Source organism: Nansenia antarctica (genome assembly GCF_963989245.1).
Source record: "Nansenia antarctica genome assembly, chromosome: 8".
NCBI classification, from domain to species: Eukaryota; Metazoa; Chordata; class Actinopteri; order Argentiniformes; family Microstomatidae; genus Nansenia; species Nansenia antarctica.
In genome coordinates this window covers 35442064-35463699 of record NC_137678.1, presented here as the reverse complement: position 1 = coordinate 35463699, position 21636 = coordinate 35442064, and the positions used below count along the sequence as shown (strand labels likewise).

Below are 21636 nucleotides of genomic sequence, written 5' to 3'. Positions count from 1 at the left end.
ATTCGAAAAATTATGCTGACCATCGTATTATCTTAGTTTAATGTCATTTCAATGAATCATAGAACTTTTATTTACAACAAGCACAACACAAAAATCGGTATTATGCACCGTCTTTGCCCGTGAATAACACCGGCTGTGGAGGTGGTACAAACACAATACTCCTTTGCTAACTTCACCATCGGTCTACGGTCATTTTGAGCCCTTAACCACCGCGCTGACACCCCGAGAAGTTATGCTTTTAACCGTAAACTCAATGAACCGGGAGTTCACCCGCTGCTGCTGCTCGCATCGTGAATAACACGGCACACAATGATACTACAGTTCATAAAGCACCGCATGATACTCGCGAGTTCATCTCGCTTTTCCCCCCGTTGATGTATTAAACAATCTAAGCAATCTAATCTACCTGAAATCGGCAGGTAACAGACACGTAACATCCATATGCTGTATAAATACATATATTTGACTACCAGCAAGACAGCGCTGCACTCGTATCTATCAGCCTGTCTGTATAATGATGTCGTTGAATGCCGATGCTGAGATACTGTGCTGATGAACCATTCGCTGACTGTCTTAATAAATCAAGTACAGAGATTCCAACCCGTGTTGAACATCCTATTTCCTTGTCAAATCGTGTATGCTGTGCAGTGTGCACCTAATCTATCATGAGATGACAACGCATTTAAGATCACAATCCTCAATAGATTGATTCCATCGTTTTACCGACAAGAAGATTCTACAATCTATCAGCCTTTCCGTAGAAATACATCGCTCCCTGTATAACGATATATATATCTAACGTAACATGTTTTAAGGCTGATCTGTGCATGATGGTGCTGCATTTTTACATAATTCTTATCGCATTTCCCCCCGTTGTTCTGTGCCGTTCCGTAGTCCAGAGCTTCATCATCCCCCATTCACCCCTTTCCATCCCTGGCGTCATTTTATCAATGAACGTGGTATTATACATATTTACATATTACATATTTGTTGTTATTTATGGAAGTGTCCGGTTGCTGGAGGAACCAGGACGCCGGCTACACTGCACAGTTTAGCCCGAAATATATAGAGAGAGTGCAGCCCGTTGACAGAGAAACGTTTTGACAGGGAATTCGCTCCGCGCTGTGTCGACGGTGATAGGAGTGGAGGATCGACTCCATTCAAATGGTTTTGGATTCCCTGTCTTCTCCCCTATCCGGACACGTTTGAATTGTTATCCTAACCCCCGGTAAACCGAAGTTAATAACCCGCAAACGGCACCGTGTTTGTCCGTGAATAACACGGCACACAATGATACTACAGTTCATAAAGCAGACAAGTGAAGGCAGTGGTTTTAAGGGTTCAAAAAACATGACTTTATTATGTGTAGAACAACATATGTGCAGAACAAAATCCAATAGAAATGATTCAAACATGCAGACAATCAGGCACTAGCCATCTCCTGAACATAACAATGATGCTACAGTGAGTTAAAGTCGTAGCCATCTCCTTACGATAGCCCACATAAGTTTCTTTCTCTTTTCAGCATTCCTCTTTCGAGCATCCTTCCTTCTGTCTTCTCTCTCCTGTCTTCTCTCTTTTCTCTTCTTCTTCGACTCAATCAATTGCCAAATCGTTTCCTCTCTCTCCCTCTCTCTCTTTCTCTTTCTCTCCAAATAACCATGGTTAATAATATACCACAGGCATAGGATAGCTGCAACTTCCTCCATGCTGCTATTGTTGTGGCTGTGTTGTGTTGTGTCTCGTGAAAATATACGTCACCACCATGGCGCGCTGTTATGACGCGTAACTCCGCCTACTATCGTCTACTCCTCCTACTAGTCCGGGTCGGTTGTGTATAATGGAAAACCAGAACTGATCAAAAGCGGGCTAAAGTGACCCGAACCGACCTGAAGCGACCTGGGCTGGGCTGCAAATGGAAAAGCGCCATTAGTCTGAGTCCTGTTTCTGTATGTCTCTTGCTTGCAAGCAATAAATGTCTGTATTCATGTGGTGTAACAAGACATTATTTCTTGAACCTCATCTCTAAAGAGCCAAAACTCCAGAGTGGTTAACCCTAGACTTCTACCACAGTGTATAATGCTGTAATCAGTATAAACATTTCAAAGAGTTTGGGTGCAGGCCATCTGATGTACTTGAAAAAGTGCATCATATACTTCATGTATATCTGCTTGCCTGACACTGCACTAAGGACCACCAGCTCCTGAGAGCAGACAAACTCCAGGTAGTCCAAATCCAATAGGACACGGTCCAGCCAACCTGGTGTTTCAAGTCTTTGTATTATATGGGTTCCAAGTCATTCCTGAAAAATACAATTTGAGTTACTAAAAAACTGGACAACGGTAGTCCTTGATATTCTTTCTTCATACAAAAATGCAAATGTTAGCAGCATAATCAGCACAATCACTCCACTTAAATATTGAAACATGCTATCACAAGACCCTACCAAAATGTTATAACGCTCACAAACATTGATTGAAGTAAAATATGTAGCTAATGTTTTATGAGTTTACATTGTAATAAATAAACACAATTACATTTGATTGTTCAATCACATTACTTGCTAGATGGATAGCTTACATTACTGGTCATGAACTAGCTAGCATAAACTAGGTAAGTGACCATTCAGAGGGACTCTTCCACATGTATTTCGATGAAAGAAAACAAGTGAAGTATAATATTGATAAGGTTTAGAGAGTTACATATTATTATTTTTTTATATATATATAGCTAGAGCTACACTTACCTGAGGAGTGTGAGATCATGCCTTCCTAGGTGAGACCACTGGACTGATCTTTACGTGGAAAGCCTCTCGAAAATGTTCTGTGATTGGTCAATCACTGCAGTCAATCACTCAATGCCCACTCGAAAATGCTCTCTTGTGATTGGTCAATCAATCATTGCATGCCGAATCTGCTAGTGCAAATGTCAAGATACAAGTGCAAATATTTATTTTACAAGTGCAACTTTCAAGATACAAGTGCAAATATTTATTTTACAAGTGCAAATTTCAAGATACAAGTGCACAAAACGAACCTACAACCTCACGAATAAAGTCCCATATCTATCTTCATAGCAGATAGATATGGGACCGGATGCATGCATATGGGACCGGATGCAGCACAAATGCTGCATCCGGTCTTAATGGGTTAATGGACATGCTACAGTAATGCTGTGTGTGTGTGTGTGTGTGTGTGTGTGTGTGTGTTTCTAAGGGGCATATCAACTGTACCCATCAGCATTTGCCTTTGTATGCATAGGCATTAATGAATAAATAAGTACAGAAGAGTATACAAAGATTGAAGTGAAATATAAGTTGGAGTTGTCACTGCCATGGAAATTGATGAATCTGAAAAAGATAAGAGCACTGTGATTAGGTGAGTGTCAGTTTTCAGCTGGTTTCCCTGCATGTCTGAAGTCCACTCTTACCTTTGGATATTTATGACTGTTCACCCACAACAGGCTACAGGACCTACAGTAGCCTTTCATACCAGTCTCATATCTGAGAGAGGAAGAGAGGGAGAGAGGAAGTTTATGGTAGTCAATCATCTACAAATTCATGACTCTACTATCCAGTGAGATCAAACTGCTATCAACCACCATAGTCCTCTTCTAGGTAAAGTATTACAGTAGATGCTACATGGGATCCTTGGGACGACCTGCCCTCCACTTTCCTCATCACCAATCTCTGTGCTCTCTTCATCCTGCTCTCTTTGTGCTGGAGCAGGCCCAAAATATCTCCTTCCCCTGCCTCTGGATCATCCTTTTCTCTATCCTCTTCCTCTCCTCCGGATTTCTGTCTCCATCACTCTCTCTCACTTCCTCCATCATCAACTCCTCTCTCTCTATCTCCCATCTCTCCTCACACTCCCTCCTCTCCTCCTCTTCTCTCATGCTGTCTCTTCTCTTCTCTCTTCTCTTCTCTTCTCCTTTGCTTTTGTCGCTCTCTCCACCTCCATCTTCATAATTCCTCCTTCCATCTTTCTCTCCACTTCCATCTCTCTCTCCTCCTCCTCTTCCTCCTCCTCTTCCTCCAGTGTCTCATAGCTCCCCTCTTTCTCTCCATACCTCCTCATATGTTTCACAAAGCGCTGGAACTTGACTGGGACTTTCCTCATCGGTTTCCGTGCTCTCTTCATCCTGCTGTCTCTGTGCTGTAGCAGGCCCACCTTGTCGTCCAAACTGCCATTACTCCATTCCTCCATCTTAACTGGTATGGAGAGGAAGAGTTGTTGCATGTAAGCAAACCTGTGTGTTGCTACTGAAGGTGTGCAATGCTACAGTATAACAACATGGTACAATAACACACACGGTGCATAAACATTCAACAATGAAAAGTTCATCAAATTCTATCCCATATAGTAAACAGATAGATATAGATAAATATTACTCATAAAGAGTGACGAAGTTCCATGCTTTTTCGCCTTTTATATTATTATTATTATTATTAATAATAATAATAATATTATTGATGTTACAGTTTTTCTCAATTGCTAAAACACATTTCACAAAACTTTCCTCCATTTTCCCAAAACTCTAAACACAACACACTTTTCTAAAGCTACATAAACAAAACCTCACCTTCTCTCTTCAAAACTCAAACTTTCACACCAAAACAGCTGCTCAAAGCCTGCAAAAATCTAAACACTATACGCATCATTACAGACTACAACAAAACAACTGAAAACACAATGTTCAGTGTGTGAGAATGTTCTTTTTTTTCACAACTGCCAAAGCACATTTTTAGAAACCTTACAGTATTTGTTCCCAGAATATATCACTGTAGAGTCTTGGGCATTTATAGATTTGTGTGTTTCATATGAACAGTATGTAAATCTGTATGTATGTTACGGTACATGTGGGAATACGGTACATGTGGGAAAACTAGGGTTAGGGTTAGGTGCTAGGGTGACTTGGTACATGCTGGCATGTCTAACCCTAACCTTAACCCTAACCCTAACCCTACCCCTAGCACCTAACCCTAACCCTAGTTTTCCCACATGTACCGTATTCCCACATGTACTGTAACATGTACACTACTGTACTGTATCACAACTCAATGCAAACACTACAGAGGATCCATTACACACAACAATACTCACTGAAAACAATGTTCAGGGTGTGATGTTTTTTTATTTATTTATGGAACTATACCACACACACACACCATAATCATTTGCAACAAGTGTCTTAAATTTTGAGTCGTTATGTTTAATGAATGAAGCCAGGTGTGTTCATTGTGTTCAAATTTTGCTGACTGTGGCAAGCATTTTGCATCACATGAGCTTTAATTTGAGAATTTGAGCAGAGTTTTTTGCAACTTGTGTTTTAGCAAGACAAAATGTGTTTAGATTTATGAGAAAAGGAGGATTGTGTTTTGTGAATTGTGTCTTCATGTGAAATGTGTTTATGGTTTTGGCAAATGGGGGCTAGTTTTATTAAATGTGCGTAGAAGTTCCTTGACTGTAACCTTTGCTTCCTGATAGTAGATGTCTTTGATTAACCTGAAATCAGTTTCATTCAAACTAATCAGAAGACATTCTATAATACTAATGTATGTTAGTATAATGTAATATAATATATTTGGCTGGAAAATATTCTATAATCTGTAATATACCTGTAATTTCTGGACAATTTCAGAGAGTGTACTTACCAATGGTCTTTCTGCAACTTAACTGTCTCTGCCAGAACATTCCCACCAAGACTCTATCCCCTTGGCGACCCGATTATGATGTCATCCATTATGAAATCATGCCACTCCAAACACCTTACAGACACTCTATAGGCCAATGCACACGGCGTGCAATTTTTGTCGCCGGACAACATTCGATTGCAATGCACACGGCGTGCGATGCAATTTTGTTGCACGGCAAAATTCCATTTTCAACTCACACCATTGAAGTCTATGAGAAAATCATAAAAAATCTCATCCCAATGCACACGGCGTGCGATGCAATTTTGTCGCACCACAACATTCCATTCTCAATTGTTACTTTAGTGTTACGTAGTCGGACCAGGCAGGCTGATTACAATAGGCTCTACCAATATTGCTTGCCTTGCTTCCACAATTTCTACAAGATACAACTGGACATATTGTGATAAAATATGTGGGTCCCCTGATTTAGGGGTATTGGTAAAATGTCAGGAGAGGGAGCGCACAAAACACACAGCCAGAAAGGTGTATTATAAAAGCCACTTTATTATTATGGGCGATGATCAGGCAGACATAGATTCGGAGGACGGAGACAGTCCAACATCTAGCTATTCGCCCCTACGACTCAACTTCCACAACTGATTATGCATCTCAATTAATCATCATAAATATACAGTAGTACAAATTCATCTCATTCAAATAATCATAGGCCTATAAATAAGACAAACATTGGACATATTGGCTGAATAGTAAATAATTAAAAGGGCACGTAACTCGCCGGGTATTTGAGACCCCCCCGTGGGGTCTGAGCGGTGCACTGCCAACCGATGAGGCTCAATATGTAAGTCCGTCTGGCTGACGATTGTTCCTGCGTTCACGCTACAATTGTGCCTACATGCTCGATTGTTATTATTATGTAATATAGGCGTCTTGTATGTGAGATGGGCCGTGTAGCTATGTGGAAAGACACGGAAATAAATCATGAATGCAGTAATTCGTAGAGCTAGTAATGTGTATAGTGGCAGCTGATGGGGATGTTCATATCTTGCCCTTGACTGTCAAACCTTTAAAATAGATGATTGCTCCATCCACAATTGAAGATGTCAGGTTGACTGGTTGACAGGTTATGAGCTTTTCGTCATCCATTTCATCCATTCAGGTTACCGGTAAATTACATACACGTACAGTAGAGTAAATATTAATTTTGGGTTGCCAGATGTCCGGTTTTCAGTGGACAGTGTCTATACAACGTGTGTACAATTTGGCTGGTCATTCAGTCGTGCTAGATTAGAAATCTGGCAACCCCGTGCTATCGTAGATCTTTGAGTAAACTAATATAATATATATAGTATAGTATATATTATAAGTATAAATAACGTTACTTGCTCAAAGATTTACGATAGCCTTTTTGGCTGCACAGTACAAAATACAAATAACAACAATGATAATACTTTTTTAGTAATATTTTATTCACATGTAAATATATGCCATCATGTTAAATAACTTAATACCTTCCCTAAAGCACGTATTTCATCAAAAACAAAAACAACATATTCATAAGAATTCAGGTATGCAAAGTTATAGATACATTCACTGAAAAAGCTTAATGTCAAGCCCTGACAACACTATATTTGTACTTTGAAATTGCATGTATGTATTATGTATGTTACACTAATGTTTTTCAAACTACTGTTACAATTAATTTGGTTCCGTTTGTATTGGAAACTGTTATTAAACAGTTTATAAGAGTACAGTAACGTAATAGACTAGTGTTTTGATGCTAGCTCCGAAATGTTAGCTAGCCAGCTAGCCACCTCTTTGTTTGTGAGCCAGGGCCAGCCAGGTAGAAACAAACAACTGTTACAATTAATTTGGTTCTGTTTGTATTGGAAGCTGTTATTAAACAGTGTATAACAGTACATTACCCTAATAGGCTAGTGTTTTGATGCTAGCTCCGAAATGTCTCCGCTCCGCCTCCAATCTCTCCCAGATCCACGTCAAACTCCTGTCTGTTCAACAAGTAAGTTGTCTGGAGCGGTCCTCCTGTACACTACAGCCTCAACTGTTGACCAAGTTGAACTCTCATTTCATTGTGAGACTGCAGAATCTCGTAGTCCCACAACCAACCGCCTCCTTTTTACGTTATGGAAAATTAGTTGATGCTCAGCAAGCTAGCTGTCTATGACCGAAAGACGCGTGTAAAATGTATGCTCCAGTCTCTCTCCCCGTTATGAGTGACTCAATTAATTTAGATAGACCAGTTGAAGTTTTCCCAATTGTCCCATTGTGATGCAATAATCCGTCGCACCACAAACTTGCACGCCGTGTGCTTTGTCCCATTCAAAACGAATGGAATTGAATTTTCGCGGTGCGATTAAAATCGGGGCCGTGTGCATTGGGATGAGATTTTCTCATAGACTTCCATTCAAACTTCAAAATCGAATTTTGTCCGGCGACAAAAAACGCACGCCGTGTGCATTGGCCTTAAGATTACATTTCTGGCCTGTCCATTTCACCTAGTATAACTTTATGAGGTCCTTGGCACACAGCCAGGCAGCCTATTACTGTTGTTGTCATGCCAAACATGTTTACATCTATAAGTAACAACAACCATGACACCCTCTGATGATGTCACGGTGACATCATGCAGTGTAACCATAACAACCATGGCAACCTCTGATGATGTCACGGTAACATCATGCAGTGTAACCATAACAACCATGGCACTGTAAGGCGATCAACTTCTCCAGAATCGATTTAATTGAGTCGTCACTTACAAGCGAGTTCGTTTAATCTCAACGAGACGTCCTTGATATAACTTCTTAAGATAAAATGATCCAATCAAATATTAGGCACCACTACTGAACTGTTCATTAAGATAATATTTATTCAAGCACATCAGCAAGCAATAATAGTTCATTTCCATGGAAAAGTGGTCCCATCTAGTTTCACCCCCGCAGGCCAGTATCAGCTAGCCGTCAACAGGTTAACTGCAGAAGCTTCACCAAACAAGAACCCCGTTTAGCCTTGGTACATAGTCTTTATACATTTTATTTAACATTTGGGGCTGGGCTGTCCCTCCCCCCCTATCTGGTAGTTTTTTAATTGTCAGCATAAAATCTGTTGCAGCTGTGAGCAAGTGTTTTAGTTAGTTATGTGGCCTTCAACTCCTCTCTGTGTGGGTGCGAGAGTGTACTGTGTGTTATCGTCTTCTTCTGGCCTCCCTCTGTGTCCCTCTGCAGTCACACCCCCTGTCTGGGGCTCGTTAATTACATATGCACACACAGCTATGTATTTAAGAAACAGGTAAGCATATGCACACAGTTATGTTTTTAGGATGTACAGACATTTTTATACAGTTACCTTGGGTATATTCTACTTGCGTTCTAAAGCACTGATTGGCCAGTTATTTGATCATCAAACCCATTCCCTGGGGTCATGACTAGGTCAGTAGGCTATGTTCTTATCAAAATAGCTTGTGAAAACATAACTATTGAAGTTACACAGAGTTAGGATTCGATTTACAAGTTAAAATGTAGTATAGAAGAATAGACTTATCATTAATCATTAGTTATGAAAGTATAAAATCAGTACAGAAAAATAGAATATCATAACAGCAGGTGTAAAATGGTTGTTAGCACATAGGTAAAAATAAGTAATTTACAGGCGGTTTGAATCATAAAACTTTATTTTAGTCAGGAGCTTGTCTTCTTCTTGTCAAAACAGAACCTCTCTTTTGGCTTTGCGTGACCTTCCTATTGTTCTCAACTGACCTCAGTCACATATCATTTAAATGAGCACATAGTACATGATTTATCACTTTTAGTTATTTTAATACAAATTCCCAACAGCACCCTCTGATGATGTCACGGTGACATCATGCCGTGTAACCATAACAACCATGGCAACCTCTGATGATGTCACGGTGACATCATGCAGTGTAACCATAAAAACCATGGCAACCTCTGATGATGTCACGGTGACATCATGCAGTGTAACCATAACAACCATGGCAACCTCTGATGATGTCACGGTGACATCATGCAGTGTAACCATAACAACCAGGCTTAAGCTGATTTTAACACCTTTTGCTTGAATTCATTATCATCCTAACCTAAACTACAGTACTATGCACTGGCTACTATACATACTTCACCAATATCACATGTTATACCGTCTAATCAATAACACAATTTGTGAGAGAAGACGTTCTATAATACTATAAAATGTATATATGTATAGTGTAATATAATGTATTTGGCTGGAAAATACTCTATAATCTATAATATACCTGTAATTTCTGGACAATTTCAGACAGTGTACTTACCAATACAATGTCTTTCTGCACCACCTTACAGACACTCTGTCTAGACTGATTACATTTCTGGCATGTCCATTTCACCTAGTATAACTTTATGAGGTCCTTGGCACACAGCCAGGCAGTGGGCAAGAGAGACTGAGTGAGACTCCCACCAAGTACAACACTGTGACAGAATGACTGCTCTGCATCACTTTTTAAAAGTCACTTTATGCATAAACTGCAGAATGTAAACCTAACTGGAGACACTCATCATTTTTGGAGACAGATTAAGTCTACTAAAAGTGTAGTGTGGAAAAGGAATCTTTGTTGTTTTTCTATTTCTATCTACTGTATTTACCCTACAGAGAACCCATGAATATATCTTCTTCAAGGGAGACATTTCAAAATGGCAGCGGACAGACACATCTGGCACGAGTGTGTTCCTGCTGTCAGAGATAAGGCGTAACAAGTGGATGATGTGACAGATTTGACACGTCTGAGCTTCAAACCACAGACGATCTTTACACTTTCAAAGCCTGGGAGGCAGCAGCAAAACGTGGGCATGGTTCTCTCCTTGCCTCTACGTTAACAGCTGATGTGCAGTGAGCTTTCAGGCGCATAATGGCTGCCGTGGTAACAGCCAGCTGGGTACTCTACGTGGCTAGTGGATGAGTTGAGTTCCCCAATACACGATACAAAGAGCTTCGAGCAGCTGTGTAAGGTGGAAAGACGCAATATAAATCCAAGCAATTACATTACATTGAAAGACCTAATATAGCTTGAACATAATGCACACATTCCCTAGTGCAACTTTTGTAATTTCCCATGGAAGGGAAGAGTTTAGACGTAGAGGAAATAAGAAACAGATGTTTTTACTGTAACTGTGGAACATACCCTGCGATATGCTGGGATATTAAAATGCTTCCTCAATAAAAATGATCCCTTTTTGTTATGTTTAGAACAGGCTAACGTGTTTGTTCACGCAGAAAAAATCCTCTTGTAGGATCATTAACCTCTTCATTAAACATGGCTGACAACCATCAGTTATTGAACGCATCAGTGAAGTGGAATTAATAGTCCTTTTGGAGAGCCTCTACTGGTGGAAGGTGGAAGTATTCCCTGGATGCCTCCACCCACTGAACTGTATTTAGGCCATGCTCCTGCCGGGAATAGCTTTGTCTTTATAATTAAGTCCTAGCTGAATCTGAGATAGCAACTGAATAAAGACATTTCTCTTCAGGCTACATCTTAATTGTCCCTCCTAAAGACCTCCTCATCCCCACTACCCTCCTGTACAATTTCTGTACTAAATAAATAATTAATCAATTCTGCCATCTTCTAGCATTGTGACTGCCAATGGCCCCTGGTTTTGGCATAGGTTACTATTTCTAATGATGTCTGATGGATAGATTATTCATGTATTTGTTGTAAGTCACTTTGAATAAAGGCATCTGCTAAATCCCGTAAAATGTTAATGTAAATGTAAAGAAATGCCTGCTTAGATTAATTGGCTGTTTTTTTTATTTATTTATTCATAACTTTATTGTATTAATCAACAAAACAAAGAACAAACATGCTTCCTCTTCCACGTACACAGCATACAGTACAATGACACATCTAAAAATGCTAACCACAACCAAGGTCACCGAGCATGACCTCAACCTCCCCATCCCCACCACCAGCCCTGGGGGAATGAGAGAGATGCACCTCCCCTCCTCTCCTCTTCTCCCCTCTCGTTTCCTCTATTCTCCTCTCCTCTCCTCCCCTCTTCTCTTCCCTCAGAGGTCTCAAGGTAGAGGTTGGCCCCTCTCCCATGCCGTTGACCACCCAGATGAAATTGTTGAAATAATAATAATAATAGACACAACTCTGTATTAAGGCATCAATACTGTAAGAAGCATCCCCCCCTCTGGTCCTATCTGGCCTTACTTCTATCAGGCCCAGGGATTAAAAGGTTTCTCATCACTGACTGGTGTGTTTGTCTGTTCTGTAGCCAACTGCTTACTGGAAGAAAATCAGGATATATATAGTACACACTATACCTCCTTACCTCCTCCCTCCCTCCCTCCCTCATCCTCCTCCTCTCCCTTCCTATTCCTCCCACGGTGTTATCCCCCTCTGCTCCTGAGTTCACCAGAGCTCAGCACCTCAGATTGATTTTCCCACTCTATAATATTCTTCCTGTAGCATCCTGCTGAGCTGGGCATCGATCTCTCTCTCCCCCCTCTCTCTCTTACACGGGAGGTCTGCTCAGTTCCGTATTCATAGTCACACATGCCAGGGATCACTAGAAACAAGCCCTTCTCCTTTCTTAACTCATTGTCCTCTGGCCTTGTGGGGGTGTCCTCATGCTTGTCAGACAGAACGGGTGTTTTACAGATCGCAGTTGCTCTGTCGGCCTGTATCTCATGTTGATGGATAGCATCCTGGTGTGTGTGTGTGTGTGTGTGTGTGTGTATGTGTGTTATTAGAGAAATCAGACAACCTACTGTATGTGATTTCAGGAGTAGCATGAACTCCTATTGATTTAAGGAGGATTAAATTAGATTTCTTAGATTTCTGCTGATGTGACTCTTACTCTCTCTCTCCCTCTCTCTCTCACTCCCCTCCCCTCTCTCTCTCTCTCCTCCCTCCTCACCCCCCCACCCTCCCACCCCCCCACCCTCCCGCCCCCCACCCTCCCACCCCCCACCCACCCCCCAGGCGTTCAGCCAGGCCTACTCTACCCAGCGTAAGGTGGCGGCGGATGGGGAGACCAACGAGGAGACGCTGCTCCAGGAGTCGGCCACCAAGGAGGCGTACTACATGGCCCGGCTGCTGGAGCTGCAGGCGGAGCTTAAGCTGAGCCGCGGCGTCACGGCCAACACACAGGCTGACAACGAACACCTCAGCACCCTGCTGCAGGAGCTCCGAGAGGTCAGGCCTCTGGACACCGCAGGATAGATTAGATTAGATGTGATTAGGCTAGGTTAGGTTTGATAGACAGACAGACAGACAGACAGACAGACAGACAGACCGACCGACCGGCCGGCTGACTGGCTGGCTGACTAATTGACTGACTGACTGACTGACTGAATAACTGACGACAAGACGGACAGACAGACAGACAGACACACAGACAGACAGACAGACACAAACAATGTCAAACCTCATCCATAGCCATAAGCCGTGACGCAAGAGGGACTGGTTGCAACCCACCCTCTCTTCTCCCATGGGAGAACCCTTTGAAGAACCCTTTTGGGTTCCAAGTAGAACCAAAAATGGTTGGACAGTACACGCAGAAAGGGTTCTTCAAAGGGTTCTCCCGCAAGAACAGCCGTAGAACCCTGTTGGAAGCCTTTTTTTCTGTGTGCACTATAGGGTGGCCGTGGACTTGAATACACTGATCTATGGTTCAAGTGGGGTAGTGGTGGCCTAGTGGATAGTGAGTTGGACTGGTGATCAGAAGTTCAAATCCAATCTGGGAACACCACCACTAGTGTGCCCTTTAGGCATTTAGCCTAATTTACTCCAGGGAGACTGTGCCCTGTAATCTCTAATTGTAAGCCACTTCGAATAAAAGCGTCTGCTAAATGGTTTAAATCTAAGTCAGAACATAGGCCATAGTAGCAGACAGTGTTAGGCCAATGCACAATGCATCAGTAGTTTGTATACAATGAAGACTTTCTTACATACTGGTCATATTTCTGATAGCAACAACCGGTTATGTGTGTGTCTATGTGTGTGTCTGTGTGTATGTCTGTGTGTGTGTCTGTGTGTGTGTCTGTGTGTGTGTCTGTGTGTGTGTTTCTGCAGAGTAACGAGATGCTGGAGCTGCAGCGGAGCCGTATGAGGGAGGAGATCAGAGAGTACAAGTTCAGAGAGGCCCGACTCCTGCAGGACTACACCGAGCTGGAGGAGGAGAACATCAGCATGCAGAAGCTAGTGTCCACACTCAAGCAGAACCAGGTGGGTAACACACACACACAAACGCAGACAAGCACGCACACACGCATACACACACACATACACACATACACACATACACACATCCACACACACACACACACACACACACATACGCATACACATACACACACACACACACACACACACACACACACACTCTTTCACCTCAGGTTATTGAAGAAGTTTAGCATGGGTTCTACAGAGGCACAACTGAGAGCATTCTGGGTGTATCACTGCCTGGCACGGCAACTGCACTGCCCTCAACCGCAGAGCGCTACAGAGGGTGGTGCGGACAGCCAAGCTCATCAGTGGATGTGAACAAAATGGTGTGTCAGCAAAGCCCGGAGGATCATCAGAGATCCCAGCCACCCCAACCACAGTCTGTTTGAACCGATGCCATCCATCCAAAACTCAGAGGCTAACCAACAGCTACTTCCACCAGGCGATCAGGCTCATGGACAAGCCCACTGTAGACAATTGATCATCCCCAAGCACACCCCATGCATACGGACTACCTTAACCTTAAGCTCACTTAAGCCATTTTACTACTTGAACTACCTATTTTATTACTAGTTGTACTGCTAATTGTATCCTGTCTTATTTGTCACTTATGTCCTGTACTATTGTCACTTTTTTATCTTATGCCTATTGCCTTATCTTGTGCTGCAATGTCAGGAAACGAAGCCTAAGAATTTCACCCTAACACTAATTTTATTAACGTAATGTTAAACGTGTGTAATGTGACGTAAGAATAAAACTTGAAACTTGAAACTTGAAAAACACACACACACACGCACTCCATAATGACATAAACACCCAGTTTTTAAACCCATGTGTTTATGACCATCCTTCCCTCTCTTCTCTCTGTCCCCCAGGTGGAGTACGAGGGTCTGAAGCACGAGATCAAAGTGCTGGAGGAGGAGACGGAGCTGTTGAACAGCCAGCTGGAGGACGCCCTGCGTCTGAAGGACATCTCCGAGGCCCAGCTGGAGGAGGCCCTGGACGCCCTGAAGAGCGAGCGCGAGCAGAAGAAGCACCTCCGCAAGGAGCTGGTCCACCACCTCAGCCTGTGTGACGTCACCTACACGGGCAGTGCCCACCTCGCCTTCACCTCCGCCCCGCCCAGTGGCACTGCCACGCCCACCGCCTCCATGTCACCCAGCACGGAAGAGCCGTCGTCCCGGTGTAACGGGCAGTGGCACGGGGGCACTGGGGCAGGCACAGGGTCTCTGCCCAGGGCGAACGGAGAGTGCCGGGGCGGGGGGAGGAAGGGCGAGGTGGTGGTCTCGGATCTGTTCAGCGAGATGAACCTGACGGAGATCCAGAAGCTCAAGCAGCAGCTGATGCAGGTGGGTTGTAAAGAGTGTGTGTGTGCGTGTGTGTGGGTGTGTGTGCATGTGTGTGTTTGTGTGTATGTGAGTGTATCTGTGTGTGTCAGGCTAAGGGATCCACAGGAGGTTAGCCGAAATCAATACCACTCAAACTCCAATAGACACACACATAACCAGGGCTGGACTGGCCATCTGGCATACCGGGCATTTGCCCGGTGGGCCGCGGTAGTTTTGGGCCGAGCCGACCGGCCCCCAAAAAAAAAGTTTTTTTTTTTTTTTTACCAGCCGGCCCGGCCGAAAGCTACCATCGAATGGCCCATAAATCGAAAGCTACCATTGAACGGCCCATAAATCAGGGACAGCGGCCCGTTGGTCAATTTTCGATACAGACACTGGGCTGGCCCAATCAACAGAGAGAAGGGGGGGGGGGGGGGGGGGTCAGGGGTCACGCACGCACGCAGCACCAGACCGCGTCTCAGTTTCGCGGTAGTTTTGGGCCGAGCCGGCCAGCAAAATACATTTAGTTAGCCTGGATAGTTACTAGATAGATACTGAGAGAGATGGAGCGCAAAAGCACACTAAAACGGAAGGGAGGCTGGGAAAAACTTAGGGAGAAAAACAAGAAGAAACTCGAGGCAGATCCTGCCAAATGTGTAAACATTAGGGACATGTTTGCTGCACCCTCAAGTTTACCACAGCAGCAACAGCAACAGGTTGAAGAGGAGGCTAGCAGGGAGGAGCGGGAGCAGGGTACAGATACAGAGGATAGAGAGGATACAGAAGAAGCGGGGCCGAGTCAGCCTGTAACCGTTGACCCGGTAAGGAAAATATAGGTAGCTGTGTAGGGGTGTAACGGATCGCCCCCCACGGTTCGGCACGCATGTGTACCGCGGATCAATTGCAAAATGTAACCAAGTAATAATATTACTTAATATTAGTTAATATCCCTTGTAAATCACAATGTAGAGTTGCCATGAAAAGATAGACGCGACAGTTGCGTGCTTTGTTTTACTCTAAAGCGCAATGATAGGTTGATAATGGAAAAATAAATCTAGAACAACAAGGCTGCGTTCGTAAATTCGCTCTGGAATCTGATCACTGAGTACACTGGTCTACTTGCACTGGTACCATTGCTTATTGTATGTAGTCGTCTTTGTAGTGGTTTGGGGGAATACTACAGTTTGTCATATGACTGTACAGCACATTTTATAAGACAAGTATATAAGGCAAGTATTTTTGTGCTGGTGGGTGTGGTCCGACCGATTGGGGTGGGCCTGTCTGGGCCAAAAATGCCAGGGCCTAATTTTTGTCCCAGTCCAGCCCTGCACATAACCAACCCATTTTGTACACATGAAAACGACTCTCTACTCAGCGGCCCCATACTGTAGATGAGGGGAGAGGGTATTGAATTATTCACAGTGAAAGACTGCTGACATAACCTTTGCGGCATGCAGCTCTCTCTCTCTCTCTCTCTCTCTCTCTCTCTCTCTCTCTCTCTCTCTCTCTCTCTCTCTCTCTCTCTCTCTCTCTCTCTCCCCCTCTCTCCACTCTCTCTACTGTATATCTCTATCTCCATCGCCCACGCCAAGGCCATGCACAATACAAAATGGCCGCCGGTTTTCAAGCCGGTTGGTTCAAGCCCAAATCGTTAGGATCTCCATTGCGGTGAGTCAGTGGGGGTTGAGGCTCCATTAGGGTTGAATATAGGATACTGATCTGTGTATAGCTGGACGTTATACTGCAGTCCCTCTGGTTGAAACCCCATCTCCCTCACAGTCTTCCTCTGGGCTCTCCCATTGGCTAGGCTGCAGGAAGGGCTTATTTATATCCTCTAGGACACACTAGACTATCGACCAAGGCTCTCACTAGTGAGCTTGTTGGAAAGCAGGGATTAACAATGAACAGTGCTGACTTATCTTTGATGGATGAGAAGGTAATAGTGGAATAGATAAATAGAATGGAAGTGCTTTTCATACAAGTTGTTTGGGCGAAGTGTGGATTTCATTTAGTTGACAGTGACCATTTACATTGGGTAGGTGCATAGTGGGATCCTTTGGACAATCCTACCTTAAACCCTTACCCTACCCTAAACCGTTACCCTAACATTAACCTTAACCGTAACCATAACCCTTACCTAATTTCAACTTCAATTGGGTGATGTCGGAGTCTAGGATCCCACTAAGCATTTACCATTTACATGGTAAAACAGCATTTCAAACAAATGTCCTGTTCCATTGGGATTCTCAGTGATTCCTCTGTGTTTCTGTCCCCTACAGGTAGAGCGTGAGAAGGCAGCGCTGTTGACCAGCCTGCAGGAGTCCCAGACGCAGCTGCAGCACACGCAGGGTGCCCTGACGGAGCAGCACGAGAGGGCCCTCCGCCTCAGCGAGAGAGTCACCGCCCTCAGGCGCCTCAACCGGGAGGCCCACCTCTCCCAGGAGACCCACGGCGACCAGGGGGAGGCCCTCATGGAGCACGGGGAGGACGAGGAGGGCGAGGACGGAGAGAGGGACGGGATGCAGGGCAGGGCCCAGGCATTCTTCCACCAGACCCCCGGCCTGGAGATCCTGCAGTGTAAGTACAGGGTGGCGGTCACGGAGGTGGTGGAGCTGAAGGCGGAGCTCAAGTGCCTGAGGGAGAGGTACGCCCAGTGCATGGAGGGCGGGGCAGAGGAGAGGACACGCGGAGACGCCCAGCTCCGCTCTCTGGAGGAGCAGGTGGGGAGGCTGGAGAGGAGCTGCCGCGAGGGCCGGGAGAGGGCGGGGGGCCTGGAGACGGAGCTCCGGGCGGCCCAGGCCGCGGCCACAGAGAGCCAGACGGCCCTGAACGCGGCGCAGGACGAGCTGGTGACCTTCAGCGAGGAGCTGGCCCAGCTCTACCACCACGTGTGTCTGTGCAACAACGAGACGCCCAACCGGGTGATGCTGGACTACTACAGGCACGGGCGTGGCCTGCGGGGGGCCGGCGCCGGGCTTAAGGGGGACGACAGCCGGGTCCTCCTGACCCCCCGCCTGGCCCGACGCCTGGCCGCGGCGACCTCCTCCATGAGGGACTCTCGTAGCCCCTCGGAATCCCCCTCCAAAGAGCCCCTGTCTGGACAGGGGGTTAAAGAGGGGGTGGCTAGGGAAGGGACACCCCCCCCCCCCTCCCAGCAGAGCCCCGGACCCCCCCGCACCCCTTCCACGGGATCCCCGAGCATCAGTGCCTCTTCGTCATCGTCATCGTCGTCGTCGCCTGCGGTTGAGCCGGCCGGAGACCTGCGCCGGGAACCCATGAACATCTACAACCTCAACGCCATCATCAGAGACCAGGTGACTTGGTTCAGTCCTTTCAATAACCTTTCCTTCTCTTTGAAGACTGATTTAAACGTGCAAACTGCACTAATTTTCTTCTTCAATAGAACACATTTTGTTAATTTGGTTGTTGTTGTTGTTGAGCGACTGTTTGTGCGTTCTTTCCCTTGGTCACATGGTACAAACAGTTTGCGCCACAGCACTCCTCACCCTGATTTACACTAGAGAGTCGAACTGAGATGAGCCAGGCTGGGCTGTACTGGGCTGTACTGGGCTGTACTGGGCTGTACTGTACCAGGCCTGGTTACACATCCACCATAATTGCTGAAACACTGCTGGAAAGGACAATGCAAAAAGAAAATATCTGAGCCAGCACAGTATGGTTCAGGTTTGCCCTGTGGTGTGTATTTGACACCCCTCCCCCCCCCCCCCCCCTCTCTCTCTCTCTCTCTCTCTCTGTCTCTCTCTCTCTTTCTCCCCCCTCTCTCTCTCCCACTCTCTCTCTGTCTCTCTCTCTCTCTCCCTCTCCCCCCCTCCCTGTCTCCTAGGTGAAGCACCTTCAGAGGGTGGTTGACCGCTCCCTCCAGCTGTCCAGACAGAGGGCAGCAGCCAGAGAGCTGGCCCCGCTGCTGGACAAGGACAAGGAGGCCTGCCTGGAGGAGATCCTGAAGCTCAAGTCCCTGCTGAGCACCAAGAGAGAGCAGATAGCCACACTCAGACTGGTCCTCAAGGCTAACAAACAGGTAGAGAGGGGGAGAGAGAGTGAGAGTGGGGGAGAGAGAGAGAGAAAGGGGGGGAGAGAGAGAGAGAAAGAGAGAGAGGGAGGGGGAGAGAGTGGGAGAGAGAGAGTGGGAGAGAGAGACAGGGAGAGAGAGAGAGAGAGAGAGAGAGAGAGAGAGAGAGAGAGAGAGAGAGAGAGAGAGAGAGAGGGAGAGGGAGACGAAAAGGGACCTTCCTGACCAGTATCTCATTGACAGCCCGAGGTCAAAACCTAAACCCTAATCTTAACCACAACCTTAACCCTAACCCCAACCTTAACCCTAACTATAACCCTGACTTTAAACACATTTTAGATATAGATAGAGTTACATTTTAATTTGAAAATTCAGCATTGGTTTGCTAGTCAGTTGTGTCCCACTGGTGTTTCCCATAAAGCATGGGTGTGTATATATTGAATCAGAATCTGTAAAATGAGAATTGTGTTATTTTTATTATTTAGGGATAAATAACCTGGTTGCCACATATGTTTCTGCTTATACACTGTAAAGAGAAACTCTACATGCCACACTTACTTTAAAATATCCCTGTGTTTATTCACTTATCACGAGTGTGGTCAAGAGAAGAGAAAGAACTGTTTGCATGACCTCTATATATATAACTATATAACTATAACTTATAACACAGAGGTGTCTCACCTTTAATCAAAGTAATGCAATGTGATCTATAGACTAAGTTGCACACAGAAGAGCTCTCACTGCCCCTCTCCTACCTCTTGATTAAAAGCATGGCGTCTGTGCCCATGTGGCTCAAGTGATTTATAGCATGAAGCTGGCGGTTTATAGATTTCTGCCTCTATAGGAAACGACAACAGTTTTATTTGTCCCATTGTAATTAGTGCTTTTGTAATGGATCCATACACACAGTGGACCCCCAGGTATTCTCAATGGTCTCTCTGGGATGCCTACTGTGTGTTAGTTTGTGTCTGTGCGATTTGTGAACTTCGTCACAATTTCATAATCAATTCAAGGCAGCTCTGTGAGTTACTGGGTATTTTGAGGAGTAATAAACTTTGGCAATTATCAGGCCAACGTGTTTCATAGATCATTTGTGACAGCAGCTGGTGAAACAAGTCGGCAGCCGACAGACCGTTCAGACTTTTACTCACCGAATCCATTGCATTGGCTTGACTAGCGAGTGTGTCATTGATTTCCAACAACGTTGACATTTATTTAAATTTTTCAGTCCAAACAGTTGGTCAGTTGGCAACTTGTTCCCGCTTTCACCACCTGCTGCCACATGTTAAACCACAGAGCTGAGTACAGCTGCTCCTCCTGCTCCTGTCCAGAGAACTGCTGAGTTATGTGCTCATATTCACGTCTCACAGAACAAACAGTACAGTACAGTGTTTATCCTCACTAGTCACTCGTATAGTATGAGAATAGCCTTCTGTTGTAGTGTCTCCCATATGGAGGGTTGGGATGGCACACTTTAAAGGGATAGTTCGCCCAAAATTACAAAATCAAACATTTGGTTCCTTACCCTAAAAGATGTTTATGGACAAGAGCAGAGTAGACTTCACATGAATCCACGCTTCTGTTTACCCAGGCACTGTCACGAACTGTTAACAGATTAACAACCTTTTTGTGTATGTCTATGTACCCTAAATACTCATGTACGAAATGTCTTGCCAGAATCATCTCAAAGTTATTTATATAACTTAAGTTAAATCATGTTCCTACTGAAAAAAAAAATGTTTTGATGCTCTTGATGCTGTTTCTCCTCCCAGACTGCAGAGGGCGCTCTAGCCAACCTGAAGAGTAAGTATGAGAATGAGAAGTTCATGGTAACAGACACCATGATGAAGCTTCGCAATGAGCTAAAGGCCCTGAAGGAGGACGCCGCCACCTTCTCATCCCTACGAGCCATGTTCGCCACCCGGTGAGAGAGATAGGCACCTGGCACCTTATCAGGGTGGAGTCAGTTCCATTTTTGAGGAAATTAACTGAAATTCTAATTCCAATTCCAAGTATGCTTGAGGAAAATGTTGAATTGGAAATGGAATTTCCGCTTACTTCCTGGATTGTAATGCAAGTGACCCTAAGGCTTGCTGTTATAGCAAGATCATATGAAACCATTTCACCTGTTGTTTCCAGAAGACCTCATCTTCCTGTAATCATTCATCTAAAGATCTGGGATTAGTACATACATTTTTTACTTTTAAATAAATTATGCATACTGATTCCTGAGGAAAATGCTTATAAATGAATGAAAACGTATAAATGCCTCTGTCCCCCAGCTGTTTACGCCCATAAGTGGCGAGGTAACCACTTTGTTGTTGTTTGGATCCCAGATTGCCCCTTTAACAGAGCTCTTAGTAAATCAGGCCCTTAG

The 21636-nt window shown here is 44.7% G+C and overlaps 1 protein-coding gene across 1 annotated transcript in view; it reads left to right on the top strand.

The window, feature by feature from the left end:
- Nucleotides 1-21636, top strand: part of LOC308164156 (protein bicaudal D homolog 1-like) — a gene marked incomplete at both ends in the record, with an annotated part of 52527 nt that overhangs the window by 29524 nt on the left and 1367 nt on the right. Inside the window, 6 exons of the mRNA XM_080538301.1 lie at nucleotides 12657-12869; nucleotides 13749-13901; nucleotides 14777-15250; nucleotides 17509-18543; nucleotides 19074-19268; nucleotides 21032-21183. Coding sequence (XP_080394427.1) covers nucleotides 12657-12869; nucleotides 13749-13901; nucleotides 14777-15250; nucleotides 17509-18543; nucleotides 19074-19268; nucleotides 21032-21183 — 2222 coding nt within the window. The remainder of the gene's footprint in view (nucleotides 1-12656; nucleotides 12870-13748; nucleotides 13902-14776; nucleotides 15251-17508; nucleotides 18544-19073; nucleotides 19269-21031; nucleotides 21184-21636) is intronic.